The sequence below is a fragment of the Citrus sinensis genome, chromosome 7 (assembly GCF_022201045.2).
Source record: "Citrus sinensis cultivar Valencia sweet orange chromosome 7, DVS_A1.0, whole genome shotgun sequence".
Classification (NCBI taxonomy): domain Eukaryota; kingdom Viridiplantae; phylum Streptophyta; class Magnoliopsida; order Sapindales; family Rutaceae; genus Citrus; species Citrus sinensis.
The window spans coordinates 16,637,992-16,652,489 of NC_068562.1; the positions used below are offsets into that span (position 1 = coordinate 16,637,992).

The 14,498-nt window shown below is 30.3% G+C and overlaps 1 protein-coding gene across 2 annotated transcripts; it reads right to left on the minus strand.

Annotated features, from left to right (window-relative positions):
* Positions 1 to 2,547: 2,547 nt before the first annotated feature.
* Positions 2,548 to 8,366, minus strand: LOC102619035 (uncharacterized membrane protein At1g16860-like). 2 transcript variants are annotated; one of them, XM_006465117.4, is made up of 6 exons: positions 8,342 to 8,366; positions 8,067 to 8,219; positions 6,055 to 7,017; positions 4,001 to 4,156; positions 3,394 to 3,605; positions 2,548 to 3,174 (listed from the first exon to the last, which is right to left on the minus strand). In XM_006465117.4, exons 3-6 carry the CDS (start codon positions 6,937 to 6,939, stop codon positions 2,982 to 2,984), a joined length of 1,446 nt encoding a protein of 481 aa, XP_006465180.2. In that variant the 5' UTR covers positions 6,940 to 7,017; positions 8,067 to 8,219; positions 8,342 to 8,366; the 3' UTR covers positions 2,548 to 2,981. The 2 variants fall into 2 exon arrangements, with proteins under 2 accessions (XP_006465180.2, XP_006465181.2); XM_006465118.4 differs by lacking the exons at positions 8,067 to 8,219; positions 8,342 to 8,366 and adding an exon at positions 7,744 to 8,037.
* Between the last annotated feature and the right edge of the window lie 6,132 nt (positions 8,367 to 14,498).

The window sequence follows — 14,498 nt, forward strand, 5'->3', positions numbered from 1 at the left end:
CCCGCAAGGTAAAATGAGTATTAAGACACTAGTTAGTAATTATTGTTTTTTTTTCTTTTTCTTTTTTATTTCATTTACAACTACAATTTTTTGGTTTATTTATTTTATAAATATTTCCTAAATTACCCATATTGAGTTTCAAATATTTAAAAGAAAATTTACTTTAAAAATAAGATTTAAATTCTTAACTTTAAGAATAATTTGATAATGACATAGTTTGAATACCTAAACGCGAGATCAGACAAATATGTTTTTTTAAAGTTTGAAGAAAAATTAATATCTATATGATACACGAACTCTTGACCTAAAAAATGAGGCCACAAAATACCTTTCATTCATCAAAAAGTGTAATTTACTAACATTCTAATTTTACTCATATGAACAAAAAAATAAAACTATTTGGACTAAATATGATATTCTAAAAAATGCACTATTTAATTTTTCTCTCTTTTCACTTAAAACCTGTTGGATAATAGAAAAGATGAAATAATTTATGGTTGATGATAATTAGAAGTACTACACTACTACTCCACCCGAAAGTGTTATGATTTGATATAGATAAGTTTCTCATTCTCTCTCACTCTCACTCTCGGTTAGGTTATTGAAATGACTTGTGGCGTCATGTTGATTTTTCTGAAATGTCAATAATACCCTTCATCATTTATCTAATTTTTTTTTAGTTTTTGAATAAATTCTCTAAATTATTAAAATCAAACAATCAAATACATTTGCAAGTATTTTTCTACTTATTTCTTTTTTTTTTAGCCCCCTTTTCTCCTCAATTTATTTAACATACTCAAGTGATAGGATAAGGTATTCCAAAAATAAAACTGTGGTCGGACCCCAATTGACCACACAAAAAAAAAATGATATTTAAAATGTAGAGATAAATTTTAGTGTTTCCACCATTTAAAATGTAACAAATATTTGACCACTAATTAATGATAAATTAAAAAACTAAACACGGAGATATCACATCAAATCTCACAATTGGTCCTTGTCAAGGACACACATAATTTCGTCTAGAAAGGAAACTGATTGTGACTTGATCAACATATTATAATGTTTTTTTTAATAGAAATTTCAAAGATTTCGGATTTTGTTTTATCTGCTACCTTATTTGTTTATTTAAATACCCTAATTAAAATTCTTTATAAATGCTAGTTGTTTTGCTTAGTGGCAGACAACAATGAATGTTCAAGCAAATCCCTGTTATAAGCAAACTGTGTTCACATCATAGGACTATTTTTTTTTTTTTTTGTCTTTTTTTTTTGTAAGAGGACTGTTTATTTTGTTAGTTTCACTTATTTAAGGAAGTTTCCCAACTTGCCCATAAAATAATTGCATTTCATTGTTTGATACATTATTACTGTTATTATTATTATTATTATTATTATTATTATTTATTTCTTTTAAAGAATAATCAGAACCCATATCAGTAGTATTCATTACACATGATGCTGAATTTTTCTTTAAGTTTTATTAATTATTAGTGATGATAATCATGTTTGTTTGTTTGCGTAAAAGGCTCTTTGTATGAAAAACAAGCTTGTCTAGATCAATTATATCAAAAATTGGTCAATATTTTAAGTCTCGCCCACAAAATCAAGTTTTCATTTGACTTTTTTTTTTCAAAAAAAAAAAAAAAAACAATAGTGAGCTATAAGAAAGATTGACCCCCTATGTAAATATCAAATTAGTTGTCCTCCATAGACGTTAGATAGTGAAATAAATAGGCTTTTGTCAATGATCCATCAGTTTAAATCAAATCCTGTCACATTCGCATTTATTAGAAAAATAACCATGAAGATTAATTAAAAATAAAATAAAACTTGCATATTCGACGGATGCTGCTGGGTCGTTCCACTGAAGACATTTATAATCAAGAAATTTTATCATTCTATAGTATTATACTATATGTTTCGGGTGATAGTAGATTTCAATGTATTTTATTTTAAATGATATGACATTCATTTATTAATTAATAAATTTCAATAACTCATTCTATTGGTAATTTTTATTTTCAAGACATTCTATCGTTCAATAATACTACACTTATTAAAGATGCATATATGAATACCTTTCACCGTAAAGTGAGCAACGTCACCCACTAAATCATTCCTCATTTTTCTTCCCCATGTTTATCATTTGTCCTTTTCCTATCTTATATTTAATAAGTTTCCGTTTTCCCTAATGATTTTCCTTTAAAATATGCCTATGTTATCTTATTTTTGTTGCCATAACTACCACAACGTAGAACACCCAACTACAATGCAAATGAGGTAAAAAGGGTGGGAAACATCATACATCAAATGCAATAATCAACTCAATATTTTTGGATTAAGCAAAGCAACATTCAAATTGAAACAACTGGATTTCCGGTTACAGAAATAGGAAAAAGAATCTTTAACAATAAAAGAAATAATTTTATCCATCAAGTATTTCCTTCTATACAGGGAATCCAAGGATGCAAACACTTGACCAGAAAAAGGAAAAAAAAAACTGAAATAAAGAAATAATAATAACTCCACAAAGAAATCTAATAAATGGACCAACAAATGGAATCAAATATAATGCCAAAATACACTACATTAACAGATTTTTCAGCATTGAACTGGGGATGAACAAATTAAAGTACAAGTGGAAGTGTAAATCTGTCCGTAAACGTTTCGATTTTTTGGCCACATTACAGCAATCTGCTCAAATATGTAATATTTTTCCACTACATCAAAGGCCAGCCCCATTAATCTTCAATCCCCTAAAAAATGAAAAAGCAATCCCCAAAACTATACACCAAGTTGAAGGAAAGGAAGAAAGGAAAAGAGGGGGGAAAAAGGGAACCCAAAACCCAATTTTAAACCATCACATTAATAATCCTTATCACTACAAAACCACCACACACCATCATCAAATTAGTAGAGAGAACTAATATTTTCCAACTGGGTAACACGTGAATAAGTTTTTGATGCACATACTACTTACTAGACAGGGATGACATCGTTGTTTGATGTATCTTCACATCTTAAAATGATACCCTCAAGGCTAGCTGGAAAGATACATTTGGTCCATTGCCATCCAGTTGCTATGGGTTCAGGGGGAGGGACAATCATTAGGACATTATCATTTCTCTGAACGATTCCCATTACACTAACTGTGCTACCTTCTTTAATGTACCTGCAAAAAAAAGCAATTTTAAAACCATGAGCGATGAACTTACTGAAACCATAAACATGGGTTTAAGTCTTGATTGTCAACTTCAATAAAGTTGCATAATGTACTTCTGCAGTTATTTAATTGAACAAAGAAACACCATTAGGATGTGGTCCTGCAGTGCACTTGAAATAATCCATCAACTACAAAGAACTTAATACTCAACAGGAGAGAGTAATTTACCCTTCTTTCAATCGCATCAGTCGATCATCGCTTGAAAGACTTTTTTGTCCCAACCACCTTATAAACTCTGGTGACAAGTCTTTGTTCTCTGGTTTAATATCAATAACAACAGAATCATCGACAAAAGGAGTTACTCTTGCACCACTTCCAGTCTTAACCAGTGCTCTCAACCCAGATTGGAAATCAGAAATGTAGAAATCAACAACATGCCTCTGTCAAACAACACAAAAATTCAAGTGAGACATGCACATACTGAAACCTCCAAGGTAAGACTATTTGTTCCAGTGGGAACACAACACATCCCTTGACACTGGAAGATAGGTATTATACATTTCAATCCAAACATTTATAATTAGACAATTATAACCTCAAATGGCATCCAACTACCAGGTCAGTATACAAAGGACTATAATCCATTTTGACCATATTCTTTGTATCAAAGGTCCTTGATAATTGGTTTCATTAAGAAAGAAAATCTCTTGGACTTAATTTTTTCAATCTAAAGTCTAAAAGTGCAAAATTAAAATGCCTTTTTCCCCTTTAAGAACTTCCAGACTAGTTAAAAAAGAAATTAGGGATTTGAAAGATGAACATTCATGGTACTAACCTCCAGTGACCTCAATCCCCATGTAAAATGACGATGTTTAGGGTTGGCTGGTTTTGAGCCCCATGCTCGATACTCATATAAGCTAGTTGACGTATAGACACATCTAGGAACCCTTCGGAATGATGATTCAAGGGGCACATTACCACAGGTAACCACCTTCAAGAATATATACAAACAAGCATCAATAAATATCATAGTGTTCTGTTAACCAAGTCAAAAACCAATAGTAAAACCATCGGAAAAGTATCAGCCAGGCTCTCAAGCCACAGATATTAGGTCTATCAAAGAAATTATTGTTCTTCAATTCAGTGCCCATATGAAGTTGATATTTCTGATGAATGTTTTACCTACTAATAAAGCTATCCATTACTGACACATTAAATACCCACACGTATAGATATCATTGCTAATTATAAAATATTCAACAAGATTTTCTTCATATAAATGACTCTCAGTTCACAAACCTCTTTTAGGAAAAATATGTCACAGATTTGTATATAAGTGACAAACAAATTATAGTACAAGAAGGATAGAGTGAAATGAAATTCAACAAAACAAATGATGTAAGTTTTCCTTTTTCTGCAGTCTTCTCATAAAAAAGGCACTTATGGGTTGCACTGAATTCCTAGAGTATCCCATATTGGACTGCAAGTACCCTCTTTCCAATTTGAACATGTAGAACTGTTGCTGAAAATGTTATCAAGCAACTTCTATTTGATTCAGTTAATCCTAGAATCCGAGGTCTTCTGATTAGTAAGTAGTTCTTAACTTAGGTATACAACACGCCCTCTATATCTCATTCCTTTCATAGTAAGTTATGAAAAATAAAGCTCCGGATGGCATTTCCAAGTTACAAAGAATACACCTTATGTAATTCATCAAAGAAGCAGCAAAGCTCGAAGTCCTCTTTGTAACAACCAAATGGTTAGGCAATGACAAGACCTGTGAGTTATAGACTTAAATGATGGCCAGGATTTGCTGTGATAATAGACCCAGAAAAAAACAGAAAATGAGTAGGGAAAAAGATAGAACATAAAGCTAGCCGCACATTTGGAATTCTAAGGATCACTCATTCGAATTTCAGGAATCTCCCCTGAAATTAGATGCATCACACACAAAAACAATGGAAATTACCACACACAAACACTAACCCCAGAAACAACTTCTTCCAAAATTTTCTCCCAAAAAAGTAACCTTACATCCCAATTTCATAGCCACAAAGAAGGTTACCTCCTGCTACAGTTCTTAACAGCAATGTTTTGAAGCTGCTCGGGATGCTTATAAGCAGCTAAAATTTGAGATTTTCTAACAAAAACATAGTTAACAAGATGCGACTGAGGCCAATTAATGATGTAGCCTTGAAGGAACTAACCAGCCTTAAATCTTTGAAAAACCAAATAAGTTGGTATCAAGAAAGGGAGGAGAGCAGGTTTGAGATACTCCATTTTTACTTCAACCACATAATTTACCATATAGAAAAAAAAATGTATTGTTGGTTATAATGAATTCCTTTAGAAATTATTTTTTGTGAACTTAAAATCAAGAGTTAACTTCATTACTAAGTGTGATGCAATTTTTTGGTGCTTTGGTGTATCTTTCAAAAGGGAAGAATTAAATAGCTTTCTTAATCATTAAATACAATTCTTCCTTGCCGTAATTAAAGTTGGTTTGGGAAAATTACTGCCGAACCTATCCTTGTTAACCTTGGAACGGTAGAAGAATTGCTATAAATAATTGTGGTAACGGTTTGTAAAATTTGGGAACAGGAATACTAAATGCATACAAAAGTTTTTGTTCTCATGGTAATTCTATTGATCAACCTAATATTTATGTAGATGCACATGCTTACAGCTTGTTAGTAATTCTATTGATAAAGTAGCTCTACCAATTTTTTTTTTTTTCCCTTCACTTCTGACGAGTAAAGCTGATCAAAAAAACTCCCAAGGTTACATTCCCTGCCCTAAAGTATAAATCTATCGCATTATCTGCATGCTAAACAAAAGTAACACATAAATGACAAAAAAATTTCTATTGGAATAAGTTGAGTTACATACCCCAGTGACCTTCACAAATTGCCCACTTTTTGCAGTTCGGAGATCAGTATCTGGATGACAAGAAATGAAATCTGTGATAGCTTTTCTTCCCCAACAAGTATTCCAAATGAATATTGCAGCAATCACAGCAAAAAGAACCAAGACAACAATGAGGAGAATGGGGTTGTGGACAGCACCAAGAATAAAACCACCAGCAATAAATCCCATCACAAATATCAGAATCACCAACCATAACACTGGCTTTGGGAAGTTCTTCCTGAAGGAGTAGTCATCTTCCTGAGTAATGGTAGTAACAGCCTGGTTTTGTGCAATCGAGGAACTGTTCATTTTGATCGATCCTGAAGAATCCAAAGAACCAGATAGTTTTCGAGGAGCCCCAGATGAATTTAGGGGGCCCGAAGAAATTGGACCAGATGTGATGAGACCGGTTGCTGGGAGACTTGGTGGAATAGGGCCCGAGTTTTGTCGAGTTGCTCCACCAGATTGAGGGCCGGATGACTTCTTAATCGGTTCCCCATGTTTATTTAATGGTCCAGAATTTGTCTTCTTCATTGAGCTTGAACCAGGCCCTCCAGAAGATATAGGACCCGATACATTATAGCCAGCACGACCTGCAGCATTAGGAATTGATCCTGAATGTGTTGCAGCCCCTGCAAAAGATCCAGTTCTTGAAGGAGCACCGGTTATGGGCCCAGATTTCCTAGACTTAGCACTATCCATAGGGATATCAAACATTTTACCCAGTTCTCCAGACTTCTTGATGTCACCACCTGTATAAGGCATGGCTACTGAACTCATTGTTGGAGCCTTTTCTTTAGGCTGCTCAGGCCGACCTGACACAAAAAGGCCATTGCTGAGCTGATGAGATGGGTACCTGGAACCCATCAAGCCTCTTCAGCAGAACCCAAAAGAGAGAAGACAATGAAGACCACCAAGAGGAAGCTGAAGAAGAAGTTTTCCTTGCTGTGCAAAAGGTGAAGGAAATAAGTCAAAATGCTTTAAAACATTTCCTAAACAACAAATTGGTTGCAAAGAACACAGCGTAACTAATGTGCTGCTTGTATTTGCCGCTTGCATCCAGTAGATGTAGAAATGCAACTGCAGCTAAGTATATGTCATCTCTGATTTCCAGTTAAACCAGGACAAGTGTGGGATTTTGTGGTCACATAGTTAACATCAAAATGGAAAATTAGATGGGGAAAAAATACACCACATATACACAAAGAGGCCAGATGCAAAGTTCAAAAACCACTATATATAAAGATTGATAAGAGAAGATTATTTGCATCACTGGCAACCCAATGGCAGTTTTTCATATGCCAAATGTACATAATTTTTTACTACCACCAAAATACTCTTATTTGAAACAAAGCACCTATACTGAAAAAGTAAAAGACCCCATCAAAATCTAGAATTACAAATGAATTTTAAGCCTGTTACCTACCCAATCCACACAGTCAACATACATGAACAAGCACAAACAGATCTGCAAATCTAAACAACGGATAAACAAAACAATGAAAAATTAAAAATAAATTTTAACAAGCTGAGCAAAAGTTCCTCTTTTCAAGTCCTAAATGATCAAAAACACTTACATTCTTCACCTACCATCATTACTCCATAAAATTTCATACAGAAAACTAAATTACACACAAGATCACACGAAACAATCCCGGTGATAGAACTCACCCTTAAAAACCAGTTTTTAACGCAAGAGTGCCCATCAGCTCATATACTCATTAATATTCCTGCTTTTAGTCAATGTGGGATCCAGGCTTGTAACAGATCAGTGAACTTGAAAATCATTCTTCCTCTTATTCCTAATTTCCCACCCCCAAACACAAACTCTTAAAAAGTTTTACGAAAATTCCTCGACCCACATTCTTCCATCTGATTTTCCCACATAAAAAATACTAAAAAATCTAATACAAATTTTAAAATAAGCCATTTTCAGAAAAAAAAAATCAAAGCAAAAATAAGTCCATGAAAAGAGTAAACAGTTAAGCAAATACCTGAAAATCAAATGTGGGTATTTGTTAAATCAATGAAACCAGTTGGATATTCGAGTGATGCTAGTGAAAGAAGAAGCGACGATAGTGAGATCCCATCTGCGAAATCAGTCACAATCTTGAAAGAGCCGCAACAACTGGTGGGTTGTCTTCTACCTGCAAACAAAAAAATAAAAATAAAAATTCAACTTAGCTGTGAATTAAAAAATAAAAATAAAATAATTGTGTTATTAATTTAATATTGATATCATTAAAATAATATTTACATGAAAACTCACCTTTCGCCTTCTCTCCCTCTCTCTCTCTCTCTCAAATTATATGTTAGAATTTGAGTGCACTGATGCTATTTTGGAATTGTCCAATATGTCCCTCCCATGTTTCTTTTATTGTTTTGATGGGTTAATATCAAACTACCACCTATTGTTTTAGAACTTCTCATCGCGACCCTAAACTTTTAATAGCATCTTCCGTTAAGATGATGGTAAATTAGACGTTATCTATATATATATCGAGGATCATGTTTCTGAAAAAGAAAGAAATAATTCAAAATTAAAAAAAAAGACATGATGCTTTAATATGATTTTTTTATACATATCTAGAAATAAAAAAATGAGTAGAAAAAATTAAGTTGTGAAATAAATAGTGCTAGGCATCTCAAAAGTTCATTATAAATATGTTAAATTCACGAAGAGGATGGTGAGATGCTGTAATTAATTATCGTGGAACTTATGAAATATTATCAACCACTCGATTAATAACAATTTATATGTTGCATCATTACGGATGAAATATAGTACAAAAGTTTAAGATACCTATCATTACTCGATTCCTTTATTACAAAAGACAATAGAGTGAATTGCTATAACCACCACCATTTTAATCATCAGTCTTTGACGTACGACACTAAAATAATAATTTTGTCATCCTTGCAATCGTTTTATGTCGCACTCCATCGCCTTTTCGTAGAAAACACCCTTTACGATCCATTGTCTTCTTGACCATTACGGTATACTATTTTATTTGTTCTTAAAGATTGTTTGATTTATGTCTAAATATCAAATATGGCTCAATTCTAATAAATAAATATTGCTTTAAATATGAACACCAAATATGACTTAATTTTAGTTATAGGATGTTTAAAAAATATGTTTATTTTTTAACTTGGTATTAAATTACTTGATAGTTACGACTAAATAGAATATCTATATCAAATTGACTAAATGTCATTTAACAATAATTTAAAAAGTACCCGTTGTGAATTTTATTTGTTCCATACTAGTTCCTATATCCTATAGGGTTTATCTATTCTTCTATTTTCCTATATGTTATATTCCGATATTATGAAAGAAAAAAATATGTTTGCATTTAAAATTCAGATTTTAATTTTTGTTTTCTATTTATTTTCAATTTTATAATAAAAAATTGCATCAATCATTTTTATTTTTTTATAACATAAAATATCCAACACATGTAATATTCTTTTATTTTATGTAGCTGGAACCAGAGAGGCACCCACTAGACTCCAGCCAAAGCCGAGCCAACACTTAAAATAAAAAATTATTTAATGGGCCAATAATTTCTGGCCCCTCAAATTTTCACATTTTCATAAATAAAAACATAGCTGGTCAATATGTATCATATAGGTCCCTGACACGAGACGAGTGACAAAGTTGATGGAATTTATCAAATAAGATGGAATAATCAATGGAAATAAATCAATATCACAAGCAACAAGCATACCAAAAATTAATGGTAACTGATTTTTCATAAAATGTTTCTAGTGTGGTTGTATTAAAATTTTATTTTTAGGTCATTAATACGTGCACTTGTGTTATAGGATAATACTAGTACACATATGATAATACAAGTACACAATATTAATTTTTTTTTTAATAACATAAGATAATATGAGTTTATAAACTAGAAATAAGATTCGCATCTACACAAACATTATCCCAACAATAGTATAGAATTACCCATTATAAATGTATAAAGTTATTTGCTTATTTTCCTTCTTTACTGCTTCAATTTTTGTAAAAAATCAGTTAAAAATATTCCAATGTTCAAATTAATGTTTGTGTATTAAAAAAATTTAAGTGAGTTCAAGTCAACATTTTGCATGTTCAAGTTAGTAAAACACAGACAGATAAAGTATGTTATAGTCAATATTTGTATGTGCTTCAAAAGGAAAAGTCAAAAATTTGTCTATGAAAAATTTTCCAAGAGAAGAGAAAATGAAGAAAAGTGGGGAAAAAAAATTGATTCTAGAATATATGAATAAGTAGTGACAGCTGGATTTTGAGAAAAAAAATGGCTAATTTCCTTGTGCATAGAGCTGGTCTGTTCATTGTGATGAGTGTTGACTTTCCAAATTATAAAAAAGGACATAAAATTATAATATAATTTATATTTTGATTAAATTTCACTTTATTATAACAAGTTCTGTAAACATACTTTTTCATAATAAAATGATTGTCATTAGGTAATTTATTTCTTCTTTATTTCATAATTATTTTGATTTTATCAACAAAATGAATTGCATCATATATTATGATTAAAAAAATAGTTACGATTTTTTATTTATAAAGACATCTTAATGTAACTAAATTCGTATTTATCATTTTATGTAATTTTGAGGGATATTAGAACCATGATCACGAAAGTGGGGTGTTATACGGATATTGAAGGGGTGTTGAAAGTATTACTTCTTACTTTGGTCAAGCGATTGACACTCTTGTTTTGGGCTGAAATTTTTTATTGGGTTTAGCTATTGTTTATTTGGATGGGCTTGTGGCCCATCACTTTTTGTCCGTTCTTTGTAGTAGTGATGTTTAACTTGCTAATTTTATTTCACCAGCCCCACTTTTCAATTACCTCATTAAAAATTTCAAACTTATCTTTATTTCTCAACATACTCACTTAATTCTGAATGTACCCTTATTATAATTTTTCTCTTTTTCCCAACACCCACCATATAAAACTTATCAAATCTATTTTAAGAAGGAAAAAGAAACTCCTATAATCACTATAAACTCTCTCTTTCTTTTTAATCATTACCATAACCCCCAAAAAAAGATTTGATACTTCTTCATAATTCTCTGTTGAGTACTGAGATTAATTTCTTACATGATTACAAATGTAGAGTATACAATATTTGAGAAGAGATAATAATTAAAAAAGTTAAAAAATTAGGATTTAAGAAATTAGATTATCTAAATTAGGTATTAATAGAAATTATCATATGGGTGTATTTAAAATCTATTTGTCCTTTGAAGTCATTCCATATAATGATAAAATAGGTATTAGTATAAAAGTGATTAGTGGGGACTTGTGAGATATAATGGTGGGGGTGGGGGGGGGGGGGGGAATATCACAACTCTTGTTCTTTTTAACCTGGACATGTGGTATTTGTTTAATTTGATAGTCAGAAATCAAACATCCATACAAATCTACAAGGGTGAGACTATTTGAACTCACTAAACTACTCACTAAGCTCACTTTAAAATATATATTTTTTGTGATCAAAATACCCTTAAATTAAAGTACAATTATGGACAAAAAAAGAAAAGAAAAGAATTTTTACTCTATGAACCCATCTTTTACATTCAACATAATTTTGTTGAAGTCTAATTAAACCCAAATCGACTAAAGGCATGATACTTCTTCCAAGCCTCATATTTTTGTTAACTGGACACATGTAATTACATTAAAGGTAACAAAGTTGGTGGTTATGTCATCGATGGCGATGACAACCTCCTTCCTCTGTAGCGGCCAGCTAAGCTTGGGTTAACATTGGCCGAAGACTTGCTGTTGTTGCAAGTGCAGCAAAAGGAGCAAATGGTGAAGGTGAAAGACAAAAAAGTTAGATTGAATGTTGAGGCCAGCAATGGAAATGGGTGGAGGAGTTGCAGCAGCTGCATCTGTTTGCTCTGTTGCATAAATTTACTTACATTCAATCTATGAAATTTACTTTCAGATGTTGTGGCTTATTTTATGTTGGTGACTACTAAGAAAGCAATGATATGAATATATATTGTTTGTTTGTTGCCTCCATGGAGAATTTGAATAATCTACATGTTGAATCTAAGGTTGAGACATTGTTAAATGGATGTAAAATGGGATGAGTAATGTTTGGCTCAAAATGTTGACACTAGAGCCATATTAATGCAAGGCTTTGCCGAACAAGGATTGACTAGCCACAACAATTTCCTGTCGGAAGGCAATTTCATCTCAAAAAATAATGGTAAGAAGGATGAAAGTGTGCTGTAGCTATACTTTTCTGAATCATATTAATAAAGGAAATTTTCAGTTTAATGAAAAATAAAGGAAAAAAACCATTTATTAAGGGTTATAAATGAATTTAATGAGTGAAAACATTATCATTATAAAAATTAGATTTAGTGAGGGTATATTAGGTATTTAATAGGGTTTATCTAGTAAAATTTAAAATTTCAAAATTTAAGGGTGGGTTTATAGAGTAAATGAGTTTAAAAAATAATTTAGTGGGTTCAAATAGTTTCAACCAATCTATAATTACTGTCATCAACATCAACTATCATCAATAATCATAACTAGCAATTAACTATAGCTATTGATGACTTATTTTATGAAAAAATAACTATAATTTAGCAATCATTCTTTATAATGAATTAGAAATTATACTCAATAAATATAGTAAAATTTCTATAATTTATACTCGTTTATACAAGTCTAACTTTAATGTTAAAAAATATTAGTCTAACTTTAATGTTAAAAAATATTAGTAAAATCTCTATAATTTAATACTAAATAAATTAATAATCTCTATTTATATGATAACTTTTCGTTGTCCCAACTTGGACTAAAGGGCTAAGTTAATAATTTCAATAAATTAATAATAAGATATATATTTTTAAATTCTTAAACAGCTTTATGGTCCCATTCATATCATAAATTAATAATTTGCTGAAATTACAAATATAATTGTTATAATATTTTGTTAAATAAAATATAACTCTATTATTTCTTAGTTTTTCTTGAAATTTACAAATAAAATATAACAGTTGGATCTCATCTCTAATTTTGCTTTTACTTCTAGAAGTTTTCAGGATTGAATTCTAAAATTGCAAGAATTTTAAAATTTTTTGGGTTAATTCATTTTTGACTGATGGATTGATAAAATACAATGAATTTTTAGTTGATTAAAATGTTCATTGAATTGCATATACACTCTATGAAATTAATAAATCATTAATTTATTGATTAATTAATACCTCTTTAAATTAACAAGTTTTGTATAGTCCCAACTTTATTAATTTATAAAAATGTTACTGTAGTTCTAAAATTTTTAAAACTTATTCAAACAAGAGAAAATTGCACGAGAGTTGTAGTTCAGGTCCCTATGGAAGCCTCCCATTTCCTCTTCTAATTAGAAGTTAGGTAGAGATAGATATCTACCCTCGACTTGTGGGTAGAGCATATATCATTACAATATTTATGAGGATGAAAATTTAGGTTACGCCATAATAAAATTGAAATAGTGGTTCGAGTAGATTTTAATATAAATACCAATAAACATCTAATTACACAATGCATATCAGTAATTAAGAAAAAAGAAAGAGAGAGAGAGAATTTTATGTGTCCTCAAAGGGTCTATATAATAATTTTTAAAAATGATGGAATTTTTTTAACCATTTCACCATATGACGACTGTCCTTTATAAATGAATGCTTAGTAAATTAGTAACTTTAATTAAATAATAAAACCTTCTAATCCTGACTTAGGGCAATGTAATAGTTTAATAAACTTGCTAAATGAATAAGATAATACCTTTTTTTATATCCTTTACTGCCCAGTTAAAATATAAATCAATAATTAGTCAAATAGAAAAAAAAATTAATAATAATTAACATATAAAATTCATAATATTAATGAGCTTTTATTTACAACTTCAATACTCAACTCTTTTTTAAAAATACGTTCTAATGATTTGTGATTAACATAAAATTAATCACCAATATATTTATAGAGTTTATGTTCTTTGCATTTAAGCAATTGCAACACTTTTATCTTTTTAGAGTATTGAATTTGAAAAGTACGTACATAAATTCTATGTCTATATACTTATATTGATATTTAGGTTTCTATGTACGGGTTCATAATATTTATTAATATTTTTAGTATATACATGACAACTTTTGAAACTCATGAATGTTAGTCAAGCAAATAGTATACATACCAAAACGACATAAGTTATTAAAATATCAAATTCTTCTTAAATTAATAAAAATATATTTGCCCAATATATTAATACATTATTTATTTATTGATAAATAAATAATCTCTCTAAAATAATATTTTTTTTTCTTAATTCCGACAAATATTGATTTATTTGAAAACATTTTTTCTCATTTTTTTTTTTAAAAGAAAGAAAGAAAGAAAGAAAGATAAACACAA